We start from the raw sequence: 20,649 nt of genomic DNA, 5'->3' as shown, positions 1-20,649 counted from the left end.
ATGCTGGATATGAAACCATATCTGTGTACACAGCATTTTTCACAAAGGTTTTAATAACTAGGGAAGTTTGGGACCTTCAGCACATTTTACTTTTGAAGAAGACAACATACAATTAACAAGGAAAACAGGAAGACTGGATTTATTGGAAATTCCTTTATAAGATTTATTAAAAAATATCTCTTGGCTGTTGACAATTACCATGATCTACAATGAAAACAAACAGAAATACTTGGATAATGTTCAAACAGTTTTCACCTACAACAGAAGGCTGACACCCAGGAACTCTTAAGTACTGGTTAAATATGTGTATTGGTAGAAAACTCCTGGGTTGAGTTTGAGTAATATGGTGGTAAATGTTGGCTAATGGCTGGCTGCCTTAAGACTGAATGGTACCGTATGTGCTTTATACACACTCTCTGATACTTACCTTTCCTTTTGATAAAACTTTTTTAAAAAATCAGCTCTGTAGCTCTCAATGGTTCAGTGAAGGACAAAGTTCTTAATGAAGCATCTGCTGAAATCCTATTGCATGTCAATGGGGCTTATGTAAATAATAGCAGGAGAGCTCTGTCATCAACAGGTAAAAAGGATTTAAAGATGGCCTTTAAAGGAATTGGCAAATGTAGATAAATAAGGTTAATTCAGGAGGCATTAAGATAAGAATGCATCAGGGTGGGATGGGATGAACATAGAATCCAGAAGAAAGAAAAAAACCTGCATTTCTTCTGCACGTCCAACTTATTTTGAAAAGTTCAGAATATTCTTTAAATTTGTCGAGACATCCAAGTTGCACAGTGTACTGTGCTGCTTACCATGCTACACCCTGTCCATAGTGTTCAGTTTTATAGTTGACAAACATTAAGGCTTTGAAAATCTTAGTCAAAATCTTTCCTTAGAGATTCTACTGAAACAAAAATCAATATGGCTCTTTTTCTTCATTTCCTTAGCTTTGCACCAGAATTATGAGTGACAACAGCCCTGTTCCAAGAACACCGTCTGTCACTTAAATGGTGCGGTAGTGCAGTCTCAAAATGTACAGTAGTGTATTATTAAAAAAGTCAGTGACAGAAAGGGTGAGCTTTGTAAAAACTCATATTTAGAATTTAATGCTCATTTGCCACCAAATAATTAGAGTACTTCTAATCTGAGCCCTAAACTATCTGAAAAGTCCCTTTACTTTTTAAAATTCCACTCAAATATCCTACCTAACTACAAATGAAATGAGTGAAGTTTCAAAACCAATCACAAAGAACTATTGTGAGGAGCCAATGTTCAGTAAATAAAAGGTCCAAGAGTTTGTTTCAAAGAATTACAGTTTGGAACACAATGTAAAACTGGCACAGATTCTGTTTGAAGTTGTGCCTAAGCAAAATAAAAAAGCAAACAAATTTTAAGTTGACACACTGTATTGTGAATTACTTTCTCAGCTTTTCTACATCTAAGGTAGCGTGAAATGTTCTGCAATACAGTACAACAGTTTAATATACAGTTGATTACAGATCTGTAATAACGAGTCAAAGATAATATGTATTTTTATCTATATACATATATAGCTTAATATTTCACAGATACAACTTTTTTCCATTTTTTGTGTTGTCAACAAAGCATATGCAGAATATTTACAATTAATCTGCTGAATGGAAGCACCTTCCCCAGCAAATAGCTCAGTGGAAGTTACAAACTTCCCCTCAGAAGTGTTTGTAAACAGGCTTTGTCTGTCTGTTTGCAAAGAGGAGGGGAGCATGTAGTGTGATCATGGGGTTTTTACTGGAGATGAGAAAAATAAGCAAAGACATAATTGAAGTAACATTTTTCAGGAGATTAGGATTTTTTTTTTTAAATTGTTTTTGGAGTTGGAAATTGTTTTCAGTTAATGCTTAATGATTTTGTGCTGTTTCCATACGCATTTGTGGTTGGACAGACAATGTGATTCCAAAGTGCCAGAGCACCTTAACTAATACTGTTCTAATGACAGCTTTTAAAAAACGCGTATAACGGTATGAATCTCCAGATATGTTGCCAAGCAGGAATGTTAAGTAGGTGTTTGAACAAAAATGATATCTTTGTCAAACTTGCAACTCCTTGTGAAACAAAAATGAACTCAGATCCATTTTGAGTTTCTACCTTTAAGATGAACCTACTGCAAGTTTTTGTAAGCTTGTAACACGCCAGCCAGTCAAGATAGCTTTCTCTGCACAGTAATTGCTTACATAATGTCATATGTATAATACTGTATACAACACGATACAGAAAAAAAGAAAACAACAAAAACAACCCCCCCCCCTCCACATACCACTAAATTTTGGTAACAAGGTAGCTGTGTCTGAATTTAAAATGCAATTTCAACTGCCAGCTCAAAATTTACTCACATGAACAATTTAAAAAAATGTAAAGAGGGAAAAGACATTTTTACAAACTCAATTAACGATAGTTATGCTAAAGCAGAATTGTCTCAGTCAACTGTGGTGCAAGGAAGCTGAACAGTTACTGACTCACTACTGTCCAGTTATTTCTCTGTGTAGATCTCTGAACTCTTATTGGCTGGGATGGATGTGTGTGTGTGTCCAATTGGCATGACTGTATGGCATTCAAATCTCTGTGCTTTGCTTGGCTGCTGCCCTCAGAACTCCACATCCAGGTGACTACAACACCTCATTTTATCATACCTTCTCCACCCTGCTACCCACATGCCCCTACTCCTCCTAGCTCCTGCCCCTTATATTCCTTGCTCTAGAGGAATGCTAAGTTTTCTCCTGAGTCATTTGTTTTTCAGATTATATTTACTTTAAAAGCTATCCCTCTCCCCCTTAGCTTCAACTCAGCAGCACTGAACTGGGGCAGGGAAGATAGGGGAAGCTTTTAAAATAAATCCAATATAAAACCAATCACATTAGTTATTGGAGTGTGGCGATTATCCTGCCTGAGAGGCACAGCGGTGAGGGAGAGCACATTTCAGTGTGTTAATAACTTCTGGGTGTTCCCTGTTAACTCAGTAATTTTGGCCCCAGCACTTATCAGAATAGGATATGGTTATTATTACCTGATCAATAAGAGACACCCTCCATTTATCATGTAGACAAATTCTATGCAGTATTCATAATGAACTTGCAACTGTGCTTTGTCTTTAAATAGCTGTTAGGACTACTTAAGGCTCTTGGCTTTTTAATTATTACTTACATTTCTATTTATTACTGCTGCAGTTTAAAGCTGTAATCTCAGAGGGTGTTACTAGAGCTCCCAGCTCTGCATATACAGTACCATGGCCACAGAATGTTGAAGTTTGGGTGAAGGTTCCTCCCGCAGCTATGACTGTTGAACTAAGGGATGTTAAGAGAAAGTCTGTTTGACACTGGTAGGACTCATATAAACATTGCAGTGGTACTGGGTGCTGCAGAAGGCATTGATTTGGGCAATGGTAAGAAGAGGCCACCACCTTTCGTGTCGGACAATTTCCACGAGGAGATGACAAGATGGAATTTTTTATACAGTGAGTAAAGTCTGGGTGACTGGAGCCAGGATTTCACCCCATGTGCAGAGGTACACATTCATTCAGATGGTTGTTTTTCACTGTCGCACATTTTTCTCTTTCTCCCCAGAGCTTATCTTCCAACAATTATAGATTCAAAACTGCTGCCAAAGTGCAAACAATTATTTCTCCAGTATCTTTGTGACAAATAAGTACTAAGAGAGAAAAGTGAGGGGTCTGTAGACAATCTCAGTGTTTTAATGGGTTAGACTAAATGAGCCTTGCAGTCCCTTCTAGCCCTATGATTCAAACTATGGTTCCCAGAATGCTCATGTTCTGGACCTGCCTGAAGGTACATAAACATTCACAAACCATAGTTCTGAAAATCATCACGCCTACCAACTCATCAGATCCATGTCTAAGTCCTTACTTCTACTGTATGTAATTGCTGATGATAACCATACGACCAATATAAACCACTTAAAATACATAACCAAAAGCTAAAATTTAAAATAACCCTTTCAATGCCAATACCTTATTTGCAGTTCTTAAGGTTTGTTGAACACTACCATTTCTAAAGAATAAGTGTTACAGCAAATCAAAAAACAAAGAAAGAACAAAATAAAACATACAGAAAGATGGCTGAAGGCTAAGTTGCAAAGAGCAGAGATAGCAGTCTGAAGGCATCTTTCAGTTATTGCAAAACTCAAATGACCAATTCTTTCTGCATGAAGTTGCACTTAGGAGCTGTACATGTAAAGATGCCTGCTGTCAAAGTAGTTAATGTGTTGCATATGGAATGATTGGCTTTAAAATGTACTGCCTGTTTCTTTCCATCATCTAGGGCTAGAACCAAAGTCCACTGATGTCAATAGAAAAAATTCCTGTTGACTTGATCGGGATAGTGCCATTGTATTAGTCAAATATGAAATGTTTAACTGAAGTAACCAAGACACAGGGACAAAGCCTTAAATATCTATTACAATCAATTTTTTAGCATATCTTTCTTTCTCAAAGTGAGCAACTCAAATTGGAGACATCTCTCCCCAGCAAATAATTAGTAGCAAGTATTTGTGCACAAACAATCTAAGCAGTGAAGTAATAATAACCATCTGTGCAATCAGCAAATACCGTATGAGAGATTTAATCCACCAGGTAAAGACCATAAAAAAAATTCCTTATCACTTTCATTTAATGTTTTTTCTGCTAGAGTTTAATATCTTTTCCTGTGAAGATAGGAAAGCACTACCACCTTAGAAACCTTTTCCTCACTACCATTCTACATGGAACAGCTGTTAAAAAAATGTTATACACATTTTAGAATTTCATCAATGTTCTCCTTTAAGCAACAATTGTAAAAACAAAGAAAATGAACTTTTGGGGCTTGATTCTCATTTACATCAAGAGTGAAAGTGAGTTGTAAATATATTACATTTACATTCACTTTCAGGTCCCTTTGCCTGGCCAGAGCGGTGTGAAGGGGCCTTAGTGTAAAGAAGTAAGCCCCTGATTTTGTATCCGTCTTCAAGTTCCCTGCCCTTTCACATAAGCAAAGACAAAAAACCTTGTGAACAAGGATCAGCCTTTTAAACAACCTAACATCCAATTCTATATTTCCTTTCTCTATTTCCCAGTAGTTTTGCTGAGCTTGGTGTCTAGTGTTGTAGTGTGTATTCATACTATCTTTCACCTCTGCACTGACAGGAATTCCATTTCTTTCAAAGGTGGCATAACGCTTGAAAGGACATTAAAATGAGAGATCTGAGCAGTGAGGCGGCTGATTTCTCAGGTATGGCAAATTTTAAGAACTGGTCAATCTGTTAATGTGGTACATCTACTCCTTATTCCATACCTGCTGATTTAGATTATGTATTCTATTTGTATAGATGTTATCCTGTTCTCTGTTTGCTTACATGATGAGGGAGTTTTTTAGCGCATCCCCACTCTAGTAGTTCTATTTTTGTGAATGCAGGGCTAGCTCTCTCCCTCTCACATTTTCTTTACCTTACTAAACATTAGCCTATTAACATTAGGGATCTTCTCCATGATTATACAGCTCTTAACTGAGACACTTTCAAAAAATTGGCCACTAAATGAAACTAAAGGGACAGGCTAACATATGGCCTGTAGGGATTTATGTTTGATGAATGGTTATGGTTTTCCTAAAACACTTTTTATAATTGACCGTTTTTCATTTTATAATTGATCAGAATAAACAAAACTTTGGAGCCACTGGCCTATGTGGGTATTCCTATCAATAGTGCATTACAATTCAGATTTATTGTAACACAGTCATTGGGAAACTGTCCACTGAAAAGTGAAAATGGCCCCACTACATACAGCCTAGATAGAGAATTACAATGAAGAGAGTTGGAAAGTTTTTTACTTTGGAGTAGAGCGCACTGTTCCCCTGCACAAATACTCTGCACCTTTAGGCTGTCACAGCTATATTTAGTCCAGTCTCCAAAATGTTCTGATGCCCAGTTTGTGTTTGTTAATTTGGGCCCTTTTGAACGCTGCTTCGATGAATTTCAATGCTGCTAGCAGTTTCACTTGATTTTATGTCTCAGTCCCTCCTACTATGTAAGCTTGCTATGACTTAATCACCACTCTGTGTTTTTCTGTTGTGATGGGAGATTTACTCTTCATAAATTGAAAGCTGTCAATTTAACTATTCTGATATGTTTCTCTTCTATAACTTAAAATAAACCAGTTTACAATAAAAGAAGGAAGAGAAAGGACAGAAAATCAACAGTGCAGTAGTAAGTTTGTGACTGGACAAATGGACCATAACAAAAGAACAAGGCAAATATACAAACCCTATTAAGTTGGAGAATACAATTAGAGACTGAAACAAGAGCGATAGAAGTCTTACAGCATGGAGAGAGTTCTTTGACATGAAACCATGATCTGGCATTAAAGAAATTCAAATACTGCTGTTAAAACAAAAGAGCTAATCCAGTGATGGGGGAAAATCACCCCTTCACATATCTCATCATGCACAATATAGAAGGGGAAGCAAATAACCTTGGAATCAGGCAAAAAATCTGGACAGCTAGAAAGTTGATGAGATTACAATCAACTTCATGCCTGCATGCTAATAAATTGTTCAGTGCTGCTATTCGCACATGCTTTGCAACGTAGCAAAATAAGGTAGCAACGGTTTAAGAACAGTTGTTCATCTTCAATATTTTTACATATGATCATCATGTGACATTCACTAGAAACCCAACATTTTATAAATCATTCTAAATTTCAATAACAGAGAAAGTTACAGAAACAAGAGAGTTAAGCAATATTAAAATACTAGAGTTTACAGACAACGTCAAAGATCTCTAATCCAGATACAACTCTTCTGTAGATCAAAGCTGGTGGCCTCTGTTTTTGTTAATTCCTTTTATTTTTACTCACTGAATTTTCATGTCCTTTGAAAAACCATGTCCTCTGGCTCTATTTTAAATTTTCTATCATTTTCAGTATCCAGATTCAGAAGAGAATTTTTCTGTTAATCCCTGCCAATGTTCAAAAATAACTAGTGCTACGCAAAGTGGTAGTGAAAGGTTTGGCTACTTATCCTTTTTTTGAGACTCCATCATCCTTCCCCTATGCCATCTCATAGCCCCATGACATGCCAAGGTGGCGTCTACACTAAGAATACTAATGAAGAATAATGTAGGAGTTGCTGATTGGCAGCTGGCATTTTTACCACTATCTATCCTGCTCAGAGCAAGTTTTACATTGTGGTTATTAGATTAAACCAAACCAAACAAAAAACCAACAGCCACCCCCATCCCACTCTCAAAAAACCTTAAATCTTGGGCAATAACAAATTTGTCCTCATCTTAAAAATCTGCTGTAATTAAAACAAACACACTGGAATGTTATTTACTTATTTATGAGAAGTCAATCTGCAAGGCCATAAAGGAGTAGTGGGGGAAAATAATCAATAGTGTGTCAGCAGCAGATTAAGAAAATGTTGCAGAAAATACTCAGTATCTTCCTCAACTTTCTAAACCCCAGAATCACTCATATGGGTGAGGGATGGCAGGAGCAGAACTCCTGGTCTTGAAAGTATTTAACAGCCACAGTTTTTTCCCTGTGGATGTTCTTGAAATGATCAGCGTTAAGAAATTCTAAACATACAAGAAAAGAAAAGGGCAGGCAAACAAGACACTAATTTTTTGTAACTACAGTTCATGTGATAGGGCTAATCAGACTTTTGTAATGTTTGTGTTTCTTTAAAATGATTACACTGAAAGCAACAGAACAAGCACAAAAGGCATTTTATAAAATAAACTTTGATACTGGCAAGAAAATGTATGACACAGCCTGTCTTTGGATTCTCTGAGGCACACAGAGAGATGCAGTACAGCGAATACCATTAAAAACAACCACAGACCCATTACTTTTTGCAAGTATTGGGAATGTTTTTCAAAGGCACAAAAGGGAGTTGGGGGATCCATCTCCCACTACCTTTCAGTGGAAGCTGGGTGTCTAATTGCCCTTTGTACCTTTGAAAAGCTCTTCCATTACAACTATGTTTTGTGGGGGAGCTTTGCTTCTGAATTGCAAAAGAAGAGATTCAAGACCTTTGTGATAAGGACTATGACACCCAGTTGAATCAGGTGAAAGTGATAAATGTGGCTATTGTCCTGGTGGCAATAAGTAAACCGAGATATGATTCATGACTAAACTATTAGTTACTATTTACCCAGATTTAATTTGAAGCCAAGTAATGTTGGCTGCAGTCAACTCACAAAGGTGTTATTACTATGTAGAACAAATCCACTGCAAGAACAGACATCATCCCTTGAATTCAGAGCCCAGAAATGTTTCTGATCTCAGCCATTTTATTTGTTTAGTGACATCAGAAAAGAGGCCATGATACTACTAAGTTAGGTGACCTTTTCAGTACCCTATTGAGATACCACTAGAAGGCTAACAATACTTATGTAGTAATGCACAATGAACAGCCATGCTGGCTTTATTAATTTTGTAGGCTAAAGGACCATCTTTGTACTGAATAATACATTATTGCAATAATTAGAGGTAAGGTTTTCTCAATCATGACTCCTGTTCAAAAGAAATTGACTTGGAATCCCTGACAGCATATTTTGATGGATCAGCTGCTAACCATGGCAGAATTCAACTGTAGCAAAGTGCCACTTTTACTACTGGGCATTGTAGGGGGCCATCAAATCAGAGAGAGTAAGGGAGGAGAGAAAAGGGTTTAACAACCTCAAGAGACATAAACAATGATAGACAATGCCAATTTCTTCGCTACAAGAAAACCATCAGTCAGTGTTCCTTATGAAATTAAGACAAGAATCCTGGAGACAGATTTAAGAATATATTCATTAGAGGCAAGATGACTTTGCACAATTTCACTAACCTGAAAGATGGAAGAAATAGCCAAATAAAAGGAAGAAAAAAAGGGGGGCAAATTTACAGCTGCTGACAATGAAGGTTGTTATAGGTCTTTAAACTGAGAAAAACATTATATTGTTTCTTGGTATCAGCAATCATAAACCAGGCATAGGATGTACATAATACAAGGGTGGGGAACTGGGCTGTTATGTTTTTCTATGCTGGCAGACTAAATACAAGTCATTCATTTTAAGTAGTTTGCATGGCAACCAAGTTCAGCTGTATAAAGAGGTGCTCTTATAACAATGATATACAAAATACTAGTTAATGTAAATGCAATTCAAAATACTGTGAATTTACGTCAGAGAAAAGGCTACTATGAGCTGGGGATGTGATTCCCAGCTTTCACAGATTTACTCCTGCTAGCTCCCTGAGCTAGCGCACTAAAAATAGCGTTGTAGCCACGGTAGCACCATGCTAGCCTCCCAGAGTACGAACCCGCCTGAACCCCCTGGGTACATACTGCTAGCATCCATAGCTGCCGGTGCTAACGCAGCTACACTACTATTTTTAGTGTGCTAGGTCAGGTGAGAGCCAGGATGAGTATGTCTACATGATCTGAGAATCACACCCCTCACTTGTAGTGTAGATGTAGCCAAAGAGCCTTATACTCAAGATGCAGTGTAGGTGGGATCTCAAACAGCTGAATGAGAAGTTTAGGCTGAAATTCTTTTATGATGTAAACTCCAGTGTCACACCAGGAATACAAAGTAACAAGTGTGAATATATTCTGGTTTCAGTTTAAAGTAATTTTTTTCAGACTGAAGATAGAACAAAATAACAACAACAACAAAAAAAGACTGTGCAGACAAAACAGCATTACATTTCCCCATAGTCACCTCATTTCCCTTGGCAGATGAATATGTTTCAGGCACAAATATTTATAGTCATTTAGTTGGTACAAGAAATATTTGTTTAAATTGGAACCTTGCAATATTTAATATTATCCAAAGTGGGTCATCCACTCTGTCAAAAACAGAGTGAAAAAGGGTTAAAATTATCAAAGTATGCAAAGGCAGGACTATTCAGAGCCTCCTCCAGGAATTAGAGGGGGTGTTTGAATTTACAGAGAGGGTGGGAAAATGACTAAATTGGCAACACTTGTGGGGTAGGGAAATCCCTGGGAGTAGTGATGTCTGAGGCCTTGATCCTCCAACTGCCTCTATGCAGACAGACTTGTGCACCCGCACAGAGCCCCACTGACTTCAGTGAGCCTCTCTGCAGGCACAGGGGTCTGCCCACGCAGTCAATTGTAGGTTCAGGGGCCAAATGTTGTGCTTCTCAGCTCATGGCAAGGACCTTCCTATTTCTGCTTTGAATGGCACATGGGAAGCATGTCATTCTAATCTGTGCTGCAAAAGCACAGCATAGGGGCAAAGCCTGAAAACACCATTCAGCACCATTAATTCAGTACAAAGGGAAAGCTGGGATTCTCAGACTCTGCATTTGGCGGCTTTGGAGGTCTCATCAACTTTGACAAAAGTATTGCCTAGATAACGTCCTCACAGTAGTTGGCAGTTTGAAGAAGCTGAAGCACTAATGGAGCATCTTATTAATTTTAGTGACACCAATTACCTCTCCTACAAATCCTAAGACCTTCCACAATTTTTTAATAAATAAATAAATAAATAAATGTAACCCCAAAACATGTATTTAAACTTCTCTCTCTTAAGTCAGAGCCGTTTTAAGGGCACCAACTTCACACAAATCTTCACAAATCCCTTGGGGTGGGGGTAAAATGAAAGCTGCTTTTTAAACACCTGAGACCTGGATTGTAAAAACTTTAATGGTTACTAGTTTGTTTTTGGAACCCTATCCTGAGAGCTGGTGAAGTTTGAACCCTTAATCCATCCCCACATATCAATAACCCATTGGCTGTAAGATAAGCAGTGCATCCAAAGCATACCATGGCACATGTATTTGATCAAAACACTGTTAAAGGAGGGTGAAACTACAACAGCTGTGCTGCCTGCTCCATCTAAATGCTGAGCCACTGTAGAACTCAGCTCCTCCTCCAGCCCAACACAAAGCAAAATTATGTTACCTCCTCTCCCCAACATTCTCTTGTGGTACATTACTGGTACTTTCTGTATCAGTCTCATACGGTAGATACATGCACATCTCTTTGTGTGTTTATATACAAAAGGCCTAATAACATAAAATATTATACACACAAACACACAAAACCCCAGGAATTGCATTAGCCAAAAAAAAATGTTTTGTGAGAAACTACAATAAAAATGAAATCATAACCACAGTTTTTCTTTTAAAATGAATAGATTACCAAAGCTATGATTTTATTTGGAGCCTTTGTACCTGGACAGGAAGTCCAATGGAGTATATCTGAAGGCACTTAATATCCTCCACTCAGCTGAAATATGGTTGCACAGGGACCTGCAGAGTTTGGGAAGAGGGCTAAAGGCATGGAGGGGAAAGATGGATGAAAATGAGCCCTGAATAACTGTGATCCACACAGCATCAGGTGCTGACATGAAAACAAACGTACAATCCAGGTGTTGAGAACATCTTTCTTCAAAAAAGAAAGCAGCCAATTGCAAAGGTCTTTATGTTTCTATGGACAGAGCACATCCTGCAGCTCTCTGTCTCTGCATCATACACTCTTAGAGATATTTAACTTTGTCAGTTCATTGATCTCCTCAGTTCCTGCTTCCTCACAGTCATTCTTTACAGCTTTGCCAAACTTGCCCCTGTCTTCTGCTTTCACTGAATCTTTTTGGAGCTTCTTGGAGGATGGAAGCATATCCTTGGGTTCTAAGTTATTATCTGAGCCATGGGATGTCTTGTCAGAATTCTGTACAGAAGGCACCAGATTGGCAATCTCATCCGTGGGAGACCGTCCAATGCTGCCATCCACTTGAACCCGGATGTCTGGAGATATAGACAACTGGTGATGCGGCACAATCCCATTGTCCATGCATTTTGGGTAAAGATAGGTCTTCATCTGACCTTTCCCCTTCACGTTGACTGTCCCCCTATAATCAAAGTCATATCCCATCTTGCTTAAGATACGATAGCTCTCCTCACTCACCTGTATCCGGCACTCCACTCCAGTAGTGTCCATCCTACTAGCAATGTTCACGGTATCACCCCAAATGTCATACAATAACTTGGTGGTGCCAATGACCCCAGCAGTGAGAGGGCCATGGTTAAAGCCAACGCGAAGTTTAAAATTAAACCACAGCATATTGTTGTTGAAGTCATCCACCACTCGCATCATTTCTTTGGCAAATTCAAAAAGGGTTTGCAAATGTCCATGTGGATGGTTGTTGTCCTGACACTGTGCGGGGTTCAGTCCAGAAGCAGCCATGTAGGTTGCCCCAATTGTTTTGATTTTCTCAATGCTGCTGTACTGTGATTCGTTCAGCAACTCATCAAAGTCTCCAATCAATTCATTCAGAACTCGATAGCATTCTTTGCCCCCCTCATAGTTCTCTTCATAGAACTCACTGAAGTTCACAATGCTAGCAAAGATCACTCCACCACTGTCATGGTTTTTGGAGTAACTCTGGGAAACCTTCAACTGCTCCGCCACATGATATGGAATAATATTCCTCAGCAACCAGTCAGCTTGATCCCTCATGCTCTGAATTTTGGTGCGGTGAAGATCAGCCTCTACATCTCCATGGTAGTGGAGGCGGTAACTGACTTCAAACTCCCGATTCAGAAACCAAACCAAAAGGAGAAGGAGAAAGAAAACCAGTATCACTTCCTGGCCAATCCGGTCTGCTGGTTTCTGCATATCATTTAGCACCGAACTGTTGCATGGATTCTTCCTAGAGCTGGGGCAAGGCAGAGGAAAAGAAAAATAAAGATGTGCATTTTAAAATACAGATTCATGACTTCTTAATCTCTAAATCTGCATTGGTAAAAAAAGCTTCACTAAAACCAAATTGGAGTTATAAAACTAATTTTATTTGTTATTAAATATGCCCATGCTGTAGAACTCTCTCATGTTAACTTCTTATTGAGGAGTACATTGTCTTTCAGAAATTATATTTTTATATATTTATAATATTACTTACTCTAAAATTATAAATATATATCTTTGTATTTATAATGACTTCTTGCATCCCTGATTCAGAAATCAATCCTGGTAAAAAAATATATTTAACTACCAATAATAGAATACAAAGTGCTGCTTCAGGCTATCAATATCCTTCAATCAGCCCCTTCACTAAAGGCCTGAGAAAACAGATGAGCTTGCAAGGTGTCTTAAAGATCAATACATTTCGATTATGGAAGACACAAGGAGGAGGAGAACTTCAGAGCTGAGGAATTTTATGGAGAACAATCTGCCATGTTCCTATGGAACTGGGGAGGATGGGGTCCTTGCTTGGGCATCAGCGGATTACAACCACTGAAGCTTATTACGGAGAGACAGGCAATTTTCTCAAATAGCCATATCATCAACCTTTTAGAGCATGTACAGATCAAGACCTATATTCATAAATTCGCTGGCAGCCTCTGCAGATCATGGAACATTGGTATAATATGCTTCCTGTGTGAAATATTCATTAACAAGCAGGTGGCTGCATTCTGTACAACTTTAACTTTCTGAGTGGTGTCAAGGTGTAGCTCAAAACACTTGAGAAGACCACTGATCAACACAATGCCAGTGCAGTTTCTGAAACCAGGCCTGAACTCAGATTGACTGAGGTCCAGAAATTCTAAGGATTATCAACAAAGTCACTTCATCACAAGTTTTTCAGCAGGTTTATCCAATACCAGAAGATTCAATACAAGTGGGTAGTTGGTAAGTTTATCCAACTCCAGAGATAGTGTTTTGAGCAGAGGCACCACACCAAACTCCCTGAAAACACTTACCCTCCTGAAAAGTGGTGATGGCAATCTCTACTAAGATTGGAGTTTTTATCTCCACTACCTTTCCCTAGCCAGGAGTGGTGTGCTTTTAAGCACAAAGATTGTAAACAAAAACTCCTTCAGAACATCCGTGTGTGATAATGTCTGGAGCTCAAGCAGAGAAGACTTTGCATTGTCCCCACAAATTCCTTCATGCCCATGGGGGAGATGTTTCTATTCCACAAATCAGAGATATTGTAGTAACTGGGCTATGCTCCAGATACAATTTTCATTTCCAATCATCCATCCCAAACACCAGATCCACAATGCCGCCAGCTACATGTGATTCACCAAAAACCATGTGGCATACTCCCAAGATTCTCATCTCTCTCTCTCTCAGCCCTCCCTTGAATGCATAAGAGATTGAACAATATTGGTATATTGTATCTTCTATATTCATACCATCTAATCTGCTAAAACAACTCATAGTAATGTAGTACTCCTACAGCTTCCCAAAAGTACATTTTTACGTAACTATAGTGTTCAAAGGTTGATTACAAATATAACTTCACATTTTCCCATGTTCTTCAGTTTCTCTACAATTGTATTAAAACATTCTATCCTTGGCCTTAGCCCAAAAGTGGTGCTTTTTTTCTCCAGAAAATTTGAGATATTTCCATTCAGTTTTTTTGAAGTTATAGAAGTAGAAGGAGTTGAAATGTAAACCCATTACTGGATAATTGGAGAGGCATCTGGACTGGGGAATTTCAATCCTAGAAACCTGGTAGGAAAAATTCCTGGTCTTTGTGCTCCAGCAATCTTTACTGAATGGGCTCTAAAACAGCAAGGAAGGAGTAAGTGGGAGGTGGAAAAGTAATAGCATCAAATCTCTTTACTGTGTTCTTTTTAAAGACTGAATAACAGTACTAAGTGACTGAACAAAGCACCTGCTGAAGTCTCAATGTCCAGTTTATAATGTTTTGGAAATAAATGGACTTCCTGGAGGCTGGTTTTCTGCCTTATTCAAAGCAAAATTAGGCTCTTGTAGAACGCACTTTTGACGAAAGAGAATATGGGCTTCTTTTTTTTATAAGCTTCCAAAACAACTGAATATTTCCACCTGGCAATGGAAGATCTGGTAGATTTTTTTCTTGCTTAGATTCTTCAATTAAACCAAATAAAAAACAACCAAAGAAGAAGGTTCAGGATCTGAAAAAAAAATTTTTTTTGGCCAAGTAAAAGACTTAAATAACACCTAAGCAATACAAGTTTCTCCTTATCAGAGAAAAAACTGGGGCAGAAGGCATGACTTGGTTTAAATGAAATCAAGTATTGTTCTTTGGAACTAAATTCACAATAGTTCCAAGCACAACTGTCTCCTGTTGAAACAGAATGAATTAAAATCTGCATGAGAATCCCTGAATTTCTTCAATCCATTTGGCAGAATTTACAGAAAACATAGAGATAGTTATGGAAAGAACAGAAGACAAGAGTTCCACTGGAGTGTGGCAGGAGTCCTAGTTGAGAGAACAAGGAAAAGGATGCAATTTAAGGATACCTTGGACTCCTGCTGGAACCTGCCTCTAAGCAGCCATCCATCCAGGCTGGATAGATAAGGATTCCCTGTTTCTTTAAATGCACTGCTACTACCACCAGACATTTGGTGAACACTTGTGGAGAATCTGACGGGGAGAACCCTGTACTGAATCTGAGGTACTTCCTGTGGGCCAGGTGGATGGCTATGTGGAAGTATGCCTCCTTCAAGCTGAAAGCCATGAACAGTCTTGAGCTTGGTTAGAGAGGATGATAGAGGTAAGCATTACTATCCAGAATCTCAGTATGCATTTGTTGAGTCTCCTCAGGTTTAGTTTAGGAAGTAGACCCTGTTTCGTCTTCAGAAAGAAGAAATACCAGAAGAAGCAGCCTCTATGCCAGTTCTCCTGAGGAATCTCCTCTATGGCCCCCTAGATGAAGCAATGAGGCCACTTCTGATTGTAACAGGCTCTCAGAAGAATGCCTGAAGAGGGACACAAAAGGGGAGTGGATGAGGGTGTGTGTAAAGAGTGGAACTGGATGGGGTAGCCATGGGCAATGATCTCTAACACACTTCCGTTGGATGTCAGGGCAGATCACACCCAGTGGACTGGGCTGAGGCAGCTTCTGAAAACAGTGTTCTTTAGGCTTGATCTGATGCAAGTCACAACCATCTCATCAAATCTGCTGACATGCCGAGGGAGCAGCATGTTGCTGAGGAAGGTTAGCGTTCCCTGTCATACCTCAGGGGCTTTTTGACATGATACTCCACATTACTGGGGTGGCAAGACTGTCTATGCTGTCTTGGCTGTGGCTGCAGACAGTATGGCTTGTGGTATGGAGCAGGGGTGAAAATCACTAAAGAGTGCAGGGTAGCTTTGGATTCCTTCAGCATGTGCAGAGTGCTGTCTGTCTTCTCACTGAACAGCTTTGAGCCCTCAAAGGGCAAGTCCTCAGTTGTGACCTGCAGCTCTCTTGGGATGCCTGATGCATGGTGCCTGAGGTGGCCACACCCCTGGCTACTTGCAAGGCTGTCCTGGCCATTCTGGATAAACATACTGTGGAGAAGGATCAACATACTGAGCATCTGCTTGGAATGGATGATTCTGCCTGGCAGAAGAGACATCCTGCTGTGCCTGTCCTTCAGGGGGATTAGTCTGATGTTTGAGAAGGCCTATATGGGGGGATTGTTGTACAAGCGGATTTGACCTGTGAAGTTCAGTCCAGATTGTTGGTGATTACAATTAAGGAATGATCATTTGGGAAAAAACATAACTACAGGCTCCTCATGATAAGAGCTTTAAAATGAGATTGTACAGTAGAAGTGTTTGATGTGACATATATTTTGATCACCATATCATTCAATATTTACATCTTTAGGCTCGGATCTGCCAAGGAGCCTAAGTGAGTTCAGTATCCATCTCCTGTAGAATTTAACTGGGTTTTGGGCACCTAATTTTATTAGGCTCCTTGGAAAATCTCAGCATTATCATCTGTTTACATCTTTATCTATCAAGAACAAGTTAAACCTTATAATTCTCTGGCTATTAACTTTCCTATTTGTAGGGATATTGTCAGTGTAAGACTAGTCACTAAAATGAAATCATGCTTGCCCCTGATTACACAATCAGAATTACTTTTTAATGATTAACAGCCAGCATGGTTTTCTAGTGCTCATGAATAGTTATCTGCAAACCACTGGCAGTCTGGGCTACAGAAGTGCCTGGCTAATTCCACGAACTAATAAGGAAGACCCAAGCTGAGGAAAATAATATTATGACACTACTTTCCAGTGGTCACAATAACGCTATATATTTTCTGTTTTAAATTTATGTATAGTGTGTTGTATCAGCTTGTCTTATAAACTTTAGCTTGTAAAGCCAAGACAAGCCACACTTCTTATTCTGGCTTGTCCGAGTTACAATTCCATTTAAAAACAATTCAATGTCTTATGTTTAATGACACACACACAAATCCAGAATGTGCAAAAAATTCCTGCAATAAGAGCTATAATAAATTAATCCTTTACTAGAATTGGACAGCACTACTACCATCCTCAGATTTCAGAAATATGCCTACAATCTTTGAAATTATGACTGTATTCATGTAGAGAATAATTGAACAATCGAATTTTCTTGTAATATATGCTCCCAGGAAGAGCAGTGATTTTCAGAATACACTTCTGCCTGGAGTTACTTATTTGTTACTTCATGTAAACATAGTCACTAGTTTAATCAAAGACAGTGTTATACTTTTAGAAAATCTAAGACCAGAATAAATGTTTCCACAATTACTAAATTCAGTGAAAACAGTTGTTTTATTCCGCAATGTGCAATAAAATCATAGGAGTTAGCAACATTGAAACAGTGACAAGTAAACTGCCTCTCTGAAATGTTCACTTTCTAAGAGCTCAATAGTGACAAAGGCTTTGTTTAAAAACAGGGGGCTATATCATTAACTTTGTTGAGTTTGGAGCCATCCTAAAGTACAGCAGCTGGCTGTGGTGCCCAAGGGACCACTTGCCAACTACGAATTGGTAGACTGCAGCTGTTCTCTGTCTCACCTCCAAGAAAGCCTCTAAACTGGAGTTGCGGAAAGTTGGTATAGGAGCCAGCTGAGTCCCCCACCCTCAGGGAATTCTCAGCTGAGCAACTGTGGGTAGATTCTAGCCCTATGCACTGCTGCACTCAGTAGCACAAAGAAGCCAGCACAGAGGGAGAGAATCTGACCTATAATCTGTACATAGTACTTCAAAAAATGGTTACCTCTATAAAAACAAATACTATAACTGATCCGCCACAATAACTCTCCATTTCCTAGAAACCCAAATACATAAGATGGGAGCATTTCACATTTCAGCATCAACTTCATTGATTTCCTTCTATGGCATTTGTATAGTTTGTTTGCTTTCCTAGATACTACTCATGTAGCACAGACATAACTTGTTGAATCCCTGTACGCAGCTGTGCACCTAAAGGTTTTTTGTTTTTTTTAATACATATATTTGACCAAAAACACATTCTCATATGAACATTTTAAGCTATACTTTACCTAGTTTATACCATTTTTTGTAAAAGATAATGCTGAAAAAAGGAATGCAACAAGAGGTTTTCCATAACATAGTAGAGATGGACCCTGTATGTAAAGCTTACCTAAAGTTCTGCACTGAATCTAGGTGGGAAGTTTCTATGGAGCTGAAATAGAAAGGCATTAAAATATTAGAAAGAAAACAAAGGCATTACACAAAGCAATCTGACAAGACTTTAAATTAGTTTAGTTGAACTTTTTTTTTTGTATGTAAGGGACTCTGATCAATAATCTGTTTTGTCCCTCTATTCCAGACAAACTTTGCTTGAATGTGACTCAGCAGTACCTTTTGCTTAGGAATGGCAGAAGCAAAGAGATGATCATCCAAGTTTCTCCAGCTAAGAGTAACTGGAGATAAAGTACTCAAGGCAATGGCTGAAAAAAGCCATTTTCAGATCAATCCCAACCCTCACGCTTAGCTGGAGATACATGGAGAAGTGATTTAAGAACACTGAAAGGCAATTATTTTCTAGTCTTATTGGATCAACCCTGTAAAAAGTGACAAAAGAGGAGAAAACAGCCTCTTCATGAAGATGCCATTACAGAAGAACAACAACTCAGAGAGGCTTTGAGTTTACTTGCATTCCAGGCTCTTCCATCAGTAATTAGTATAAAGAACAGCAAGGCACACAGTGCTCAGTTACACGAGCCAAGAACAAGTGCCACCAGCAAATTACTGTTTAAAAAAACCCTGCAAGAATGGGTCTGTCTATGGTGTATGAGAAATTGCCATTACTATGGCGATAAAGCATGATTAACCATGTATTGCAAGAAAACTAGCCCTTACTACATTTTTCAAATGAAAACTCTTGAGGTCTGTGATTTAGTCTTTAAGTTCTCTTTTTCACTGTTGCTTCTAGTCATTGTTTTGCTAGATCTAGGATTGTACAGAGGTGTGTATTATTTTGGATATGAATTTCTCTTTATAAAATAAAATGACAAAATGTTCTGCAGTTATTGTACCATCAATGGTCACTGCTTTACAAAACATACTATAATTGGGCTTGATTGTGCCTGATAGGCACTGGCCTGGGCTGCAGGTAGCTTGGGACAACCCAACCCAGCAGAAACTCCAGAGACCCGGTGTTTCCTGGAGACTCCTTAATACACAAGGGGAATCTGTCCACTGACACCACCTCCTGAAGACAATGCAATGTAAATTGATTCTATTTGCTGATAGGTGGGTGAAGACACGGCCCTCCTTTTGGAATAGCTAGCAACATTAGCCTTGTGCAATCCATATACTCGGCTGAGGTGTGGGGGGAGCAAGAGGAGAGCAAGGGAGCACACCTAATGTAGCTCTGCAGTGCTTGGGGACAATCTGTCCAGTTATTTGCACCTGGAATTTTCTCTAGAAGTCTATAGATAATGAATTAAACATAACATACAGTTTGTTACCTTTTAATTTTTTTCTGTGGCAAAATGTCATTGGTATAGAAAATTGGGTGTGTCCTATCTCAGTCAATCAGCCAGGAAATGCCAATGAGAATGAAATATTTTCCACCCCATCTATGCACCTTCTTTTGCTTTTTGCAGGCATGCTCTCCAGTGAATGACATATAGAGCTATGAGAAATTAGATTATCCTACCCTCTCGGCCAAAGTCAGATCCCTGGTGGGTTTTAGGCTAAGGGATCTGTAATAGTGCCACTGTACTACAGAAAAAAGTTAACAGGTCAGAAACTTGATTTTCTCATGGATAGAGTGCCACCAGCAGAGACTCATGCGTCTGAGTAGCAGCACCCTCAGCTGCTTGGAGGGAAGAAACTAATAGTTGGACTAAAGAAAGAACAAGGGTGAGATGAGATCGAAGGTGAGAGGGGAATGAACCAGAAATTAATAACTGCATTGTTTCCATTAAGGCTGTCAAGAAAGGCCTGTTCTGAGCACTAAACACCTGAATACTGCATCAGCTAATGAGGAAGGGTCAAAGTGGAAGTACTTGAGAAAAGTGTGTACAAGCACCAGGTAACACTAAGACACGGTTCCATCTATGGAAATCTGTCTGTTTCCGCTCAGAAATGGAAGACAAAAATTGATCTAAGCTAAGGAGAGTACAGGAAGTCTGTCACTGAATAGGTGTGCTCAATGCAGAACCAGATCCATTCAGAAACTGTAAAACTAGTCTTTTTGTCCTTTATTGGGACCCTGGAACAAAATGACAAGGTAATGGGATGTTTTATACTCTGGTGCCACTTAGAGAGAAATTCGTCTGAGGCTTGTGGTGAAGTCAGAAACTTGGGCGAGAGATCTTCTTGTTAATGAGGAAAGCTACAACTCAGGCAAGAAACTGGGATGGGTGCAAAGAAATACATT

General features: G+C 38.9%; 1 protein-coding gene across 2 annotated transcripts in view; it reads right to left on the bottom strand.

The window, feature by feature from the left end:
- Nucleotides 1-8,803: 8,803 nt before the first annotated feature.
- The window catches only part of ADCY9 (adenylate cyclase 9), a 144,857-nt gene continuing 133,011 nt past the window's right edge, over nt 8,804-20,649 (bottom strand). For both annotated transcript variants that reach the window (XM_067551122.1, XM_067551123.1), the window contains exons 9-10: nt 18,400-18,441; nt 8,804-12,693 (exon numbers count right to left, since the gene is read on the bottom strand). In XM_067551122.1, coding sequence (XP_067407223.1) covers nt 11,505-12,693; nt 18,400-18,441 — 1,231 coding nt within the window. In that variant the 3' untranslated portion in view covers nt 8,804-11,504. The remainder of the gene's footprint in view (nt 12,694-18,399; nt 18,442-20,649) is intronic.

The sequence above is a fragment of the Emydura macquarii genome, unplaced genomic scaffold, assembly GCF_026122565.2.
Source record: "Emydura macquarii macquarii isolate MOO-44397 ecotype Brisbane River unplaced genomic scaffold, CSIRO-AGI_Emac_v2 contig_1348, whole genome shotgun sequence".
Classification (NCBI taxonomy): domain Eukaryota; kingdom Metazoa; phylum Chordata; order Testudines; family Chelidae; genus Emydura; species Emydura macquarii.
This window is presented reverse-complemented; position numbering and strand designations above follow the sequence as displayed.